Source organism: Glycine soja, chromosome 10, assembly GCF_004193775.1.
Source record: "Glycine soja cultivar W05 chromosome 10, ASM419377v2, whole genome shotgun sequence".
Taxonomy (NCBI): Eukaryota; Viridiplantae; Streptophyta; class Magnoliopsida; order Fabales; family Fabaceae; genus Glycine; species Glycine soja.
In genome coordinates this window covers 7,638,948-7,645,030 of record NC_041011.1, presented here as the reverse complement: position 1 = coordinate 7,645,030, position 6,083 = coordinate 7,638,948, and the positions used below count along the sequence as shown (strand labels likewise).

At 32.6% G+C, this 6,083-nt stretch overlaps 1 protein-coding gene and 1 pseudogene across 1 annotated transcript; both read right to left on the bottom strand.

Annotated features, from left to right (window-relative positions):
- Positions 1-2,286: 2,286 nt before the first annotated feature.
- Positions 2,287-4,270, bottom strand: LOC114371299 (annotated as a pseudogene).
- Positions 4,271-4,315: 45 nt separating this feature from the next.
- Positions 4,316-5,096, bottom strand: LOC114371298 (ethylene-responsive transcription factor 1B-like). The gene is made up of 2 exons (XM_028328772.1): positions 5,048-5,096; positions 4,316-4,617 (listed from the first exon to the last, which is right to left on the bottom strand). Exons 1-2 carry the CDS (start codon positions 5,094-5,096, stop codon positions 4,316-4,318), a joined length of 351 nt encoding a protein of 116 aa, XP_028184573.1.
- Positions 5,097-6,083: the final 987 nt, after the last annotated feature.

The window sequence follows — 6,083 nt, the reverse complement described above, 5'->3', positions numbered from 1 at the left end:
TAGAAGAAAGTGAATGTGAACCATTTATCCCTTTGAAAGACTTGTATTTAAAAATGTAAAAAAAAAACTTTTAATTAATATTTAAATTTTTATTCCTTTGTTAGTATATATGTGAGGGGTAGAGGGTGTCACAGTCTCCACCAAGCTTGACAAACTCATTTATCTGTAAAAATGAGAACACAAACATTATTTAAATTTAAATAAAAAGCAAATGAATCACAAAACAGTAACTAATAATTTTTCTTTTTGATATAGAAAGAATTTTTAGCTTTGAAGAGATGCCAATCCTAAGCATAAAGTGTTATAAGAGCAAATGGTTTACTATCAAGTCAAAGAATTGTAGTACCACTTACCCATGTGATAGTTGTTAGCCTAGTGAATTCATCTAGAGAACCTGCCCTCTGTACCAGGATTTCAGCCATGCGACCATAATCTACAGACTTCAAGAGTAGCACTGCTCGAGTAGGAAAATGGTAAATCAACAAAAAACTTTGCTTTTGTGTCAAAGTAGTAGTTGAAAATGAACCACAGCTCTGTTAATTAATCAATACAAGCACAAGCTAACAGGTATATCAACCCTAAAAGATGGATTAAGGGAAAGATAAAAAAAAATGGACAATGGCTGCAATAAGTTTTACTTGTACAGTAGAAATGGGGAAACCATAAAAAAAAAAGGGATAATGACCATTCTTCACTTTACAGATGATTAGGTAGTAGACTTTCATTTTGTATAAAATGTTGAGAAAGAAAATGACCATTCTTCAAACAATACACTTACCATCAAGAAAATCAGGAAGAAACCCCAGCATATCAATATATGGGACACTATCCAATACAGTAATCCATCCTACCAAAAACTGACGAACATATGGATTCAACACATTCATGCGCTCCCTCAGCAGTGGTATGAATTCTTCAATACTAAAGATCAAAAAACAAAATGGAAGGGAATGAGGCAGTGTAAGTTCGAGTGAAGGGGAATAGGTTGACTTTTATTATTTCATTTTGGTTATGAAAAGTGAAAGTTGCTTCATTTAATACGAGATTGCTTCACACCTTGTGGTGTTTACACCTCTTGCCTATCGAAGCTTTGTTCAAAAACTACATTCAGAGATCTCTTTTTGAAAATTTAAAACACTAGATACAGAGAAACAAATAATATAGACTTAAGAGAATGGTGCACCTGAATTGATCACTTTCGGTCACAAGATCCTGAAATAAGGACCCTGAAATATGACGGAATAAGTAATTGAATTCACACTATGAAATTGACATATTCCAGGGAAATGTGAATAAAAACCAAAAGAAAACTATGAAGAATTGACATTACCTGAGGACCAGGATAGCCACCAACGGGCCAACCTAATTGCCATTTCACATTTGTTTGAAGTAAGGTGTACTCTTGTTATAACAAATTAAACACACGAGATATAGAAAAAGAATGAAAAATCTAATAAGATATATAATTAATAAATAAATAACATATGCATGTAACATTTTTTATACTTTTATCTCATTACAAATAATATATGATAAGTAATTTAATTAACTACCAACAAAGTCATATAAAGGATAATTTTTTATTGATAATGTAAATAATAGTTTATACACAAACTACGTCCAGTCAAGTCATACCACACTTCTTTTAGGAAATAAACTAGCTTAATGATTTTATAAAAGTATAACTAGTTAAAAATGTTACACCTTAAGTCATTCAAAAAATATTTTAAAGCCTAACAGATTATTTTATTATATAAATGTAAATGTTTATATAAACCTTTATGTTATTATTATTATTTTGAAGTCTGATTGCAAAATGAATTTTTAAATAAGTTATCGTGTATCTTATATTAGACCTTAAAGATAAGCTTATAAAACATAAGTTAGACTCATTTTTTATAAAAGGTTCATTTGTTTAAGTTTTTTTTTTAAAAAAAAAACATACTAAAAATTAATAATTAAGCATTTTTTCATGTGTTTGTCTAAATTATTTTTTTGTTAAGAAAACAGAAAATTGCTTTTTTTAATAAACAAACTTTATCTACTTTTAGAAAAACATTTTAAGAACATTCTTAAAAAAATTACTTTAGACAAATTTGCCCAAAGTCTAGCGTACCTATTTTTTCCCTAGTTCCCTGCCTTGAGTAGTAGTTATTTTATTTTTATAAGCCACACCTAAGTAAAAAAAATACATATTGTGAATTAAAAAGTCAGCTTTATGCTTTAAAAGAAGTCTATAACAAATAACAAGTCAGACTTAAAGGCCAAAATGGATGTTAAAAAAGATTAGGTTACGTCAAGCTTAAAAAGAAGTCTATAACAAATAACAAGTCAGGTTTATGTTTTCAATATTTTAAAATAAGATAGGTTTAATTATATAAAACTTTGTTTCCCAATCCATTTCCACTCCTATGTCTACTAAACTCTTATTTTATTTATTATAAAACTTTATTTATGTTTTACTCGAAATTCCAATCCTTTTTGTTTTACTCCTCAGACATTTGAAAGGAAAAAAAGAGATTGTTAAAAAGAAGTACCTTGTTGCAGCAAAGAAACCAAGGGCTATCATCATTTCCCACCCACTAATGTTGAGGCTGCAAAAAAATATTCAAATATGCATTTATACTATGATTAAATAAATAGATTAATTTCAATATGAACAAGCAGGGATATCATGTCCCTTATATCTTATTATGAAATTTAGAAGCAAAAGTAAAAGAACAAGATTACCATATGGCCAGAGCATTAATTGACACTTCAGCATTTTTCATGTTGCCTGTAAGCAGAATCAAAACAGTGTTGTACCAGATCTCAAGACTGTAAAAGGAACCATAGTTTATGTCAGGGCACTTAGTCATTATAAACAAAAGTTGGCCAATGTTTGGAATCCGATATGCTAAAAGTGTTGATGTCATTGCACCGTTGAGCCCAAACTTAAACCGAACAGTTAAAAGCCATGACAACAAAACATGAATTGAAATTGAAACTGCTGCAAGGTAGGCAATGATCTTGTTCTTGCTCTGTGATTGTAGGAACATTTGGCAGGTGAATGAGACAGAGAAAGCAAATATTATACCTATTGAAATTTTTTGGATTTCACATTTTAGATAACTAGCTAAAGAGAATTGGGTGAAGAGAGAATTAATGTTGTATTTGGATGGAGAATTTTAACATTTCAAGAAAATTAAAATACATGAAATTCGAATTGCTATGATTTAAATTTCATTCATTTTTGGGTGCTTTTGTTTGGATTGAGGAATTTAATTTCATCCAAAGGTAGAGAGACACTAACCAATGCACCATTTGCAAACCTGACTAGGACAGTCATAACAATGGCATAAGCTGCTAGTTCAGTTGACCCAATATGCCCAATGAAGGATTGACTAACCACCATGATTCCAAACGTTGAAAACCTTGTGAATATGGCAGGGCCTGCTACCACCCACATCTTCTTGCTTTCATCCCATGCCCTTTTCCTCAATGACTCTTCCTTTTCAACACTCTGTTTATAGCACAAATTTATTGTCAAATTTATATTAGATATACTTTTTAAAAAAAGAGATCCAAAAAACATCTTTCCAACAACGCAAGGCTTTTGTGTTCAAATAATGTTGTCACAACTACAAGAGTAGAACAACATCTTTCCAGCAAGCATTTTAGTGAAGTGTTTCCAATCACTGCACATAAGTAATTGATTTGTTAACTGAACGAAGCAAACCAAACTTGGGACAAATCTTGTTGAAAGCTTGAGACTAACTATTTATCTTAAAATAAAACTATAATTAAGCACTAAGTAAGATTATCAAAAGTAATGTTGGACGTAGGTTCATTAAAACATACCTATCAACACTAAAAGGTTTGTCAATATGAAAGAGGCACAATAATGATACTGATACAGTGGGAGGCATCTATTCCACATAAATGATGCCTTCTTCAGGATCTTCACCATCCCAATCATCGTCATCCTCATTTGGTGATGAATCCAACAGCTCCTTGTTTTGGCTCTTGTCATTCTTTAATTTATCTAATATAGCAATAACCTGAAAATATGAAGCGGTGAGGTGGAGCTAGGAAAGCAATGATACTCGCTGGAATCGTAGCCGGAGTCGAAGGCTTCTTTGATGACCAACACCTTCATTTCACAAACCTCCGCCAGAGTCTCCGCCACCGCCGGCAGTGGAGATGGAGACTGAGAATCTCTTTGCGGCGGCATGAAGTTTGTTAATGCGTCAGGGCCACGAAGACAAATTACGACATCGTAGTAATCCATAGCAGCTTCTTCGGCAGTGTCATAGGTTCCCAACCAGAGATGCACTCATCTTGCCAGATTCCGAACCTCCGCCACCCATTTCCCCCACAGTCGCTGTCGGACGCCGCGGAACTTCTTCTCAGAGGAGGGATCCATGGTTTTCTTCCTCATCTCACATGAGGCATCTGAGGAAACCAAACGCCTCAACACAGCCAAATGCAGAATGCCAAACACACACATTTGAGAAGAATGCAGCGTAAAGGATGGATTAGGGATTTTGAAATTGTATGAAGAGTGAAGGAGTGTCTGAGTGTGAGAAGAAAGAGAGAGAGAGTAACCAGTCACAGAAGTCGAGGCGACGAAGCACGCTGCCCAATAAGAGAGAAAGTGAAAAGGTGTAAACATTTAAAGACAATTTTGTATAAAACCGCCTTTGTACAGAACTCAATTACTACGGTTTTTGAATAACCGTACTTTAATTCAAAATTTTAATTTACATAATTACAATACTGCCACTATGACATTTTCAAAGACGGGTCTATGCCGACCGTAGTTATTAATGTGTCATAATTTATTATTATTGTAGTAGTGGCTGAGTTAAGGGTTGAAAGTTGAAACTTAGACGTTGGTGTTAGTGGACTAATTAAAAGATTATTTTTTACACAACTCTTTTTTTTTACACAATTTAAGTGGGTCAATCTGACCCACCACAAGTTCAACCCGGGTGGGTTAGGTCATAGGTGGGCCGGGTTTGATTTCTAGACTAATTGCAGTTTTTATATGTTTTTGGGGTCCGACCTTGCTCACACCCGTGGTGGATCAGGTTGACCCATTGGTTTGGACCCATTTTGACAGCTTTACCTTTTTAAAGGATTCAATCCATATTGTAGTGGTAAAAAATTAATTAGTAGAAAAAGAAGAGTATACCAAAAAAAAGAGAAAAGTATTAATGACACTGGTAGTTTTGGAAAAATATATAAATATAAGGCAAATTTATTACTATCAACTAAATTAATTATTTTCCTTAATTGTAGTGACTTAGGTAATTGGGTCTTATAAATAAGAACAAAGGGAGTTTGTATTAGCTATTACTATTATTTTCCAAGTTAAAATTAACTATCATTTTATTTTACTATATAACTTTACCAAACACTCATTTTGGATTCTCATTTCGATTTTCAATCTCCACACTCATGTTCTTTCATTCTCCAATTCCCTAATTCTCATTCTCTGATTCATTTCTCATTTTTTACTACATGTATTCTCACATTCTATTCTATTCTATTATCACGTTCTCTTTTAGTGAGTTCAAACCCTAAATGCATTCTCCATTTGCATCTCTGGATACTTTTAATTTCATAAATACTGATCTCCATGTTTTCTTTCTTTATATATGGATCTCACTCTTCGATTAAAGATTTTCTCCAGGCTTTGTTTTTTGTCTCTACACCTAGCAAATAAAATCAAAACCTAGATTGGTTTCACTCTAATTAACCTGAAGGTAGTGTTCGACTTCTATTTCATTTTGAAGATTTGATTTAGTGTGTAACAAAGTCAAATCAAATTCATCTCGATTCAAATTTTAGGAATTAACAAATGAAGGATTAAGGTTGGGTTAATGGTTGAGAAGGCACAAGAGAAGAAAAGAAGTCAAACCAAATGTCAAAAGAAGCAAAGGAATGTCTCCAATTGAAAAATTGATATTTGTAGGTCTTTTTCTCTGTCTTAGATCGAAATCCATTTCAATTATTGCACACCACAATTGTTACTTTTGTTCACTAATTCCTTTGGTTTTGATTTTTGTTAATTCAATTAGTATGTTAACAGAAGTTCA

What these genes read in the sequence shown, in the direction of transcription:
- LOC114371298 (XM_028328772.1), bottom strand. Translation starts at nt 5,096, where the DNA reads ATGGGTCCAAACCAATGGGTCAACCTGATCCACCACGGGTGTGAGCAA. An exon ending in CCACCACGGGTGTGAGCAAG is followed by an intron (nt 4,618 to 5,047) that starts GTCGGACCCCAA and finishes CTTATTGGGCAG; the next exon opens with CGTGCTTCGTCGCCTCGACT.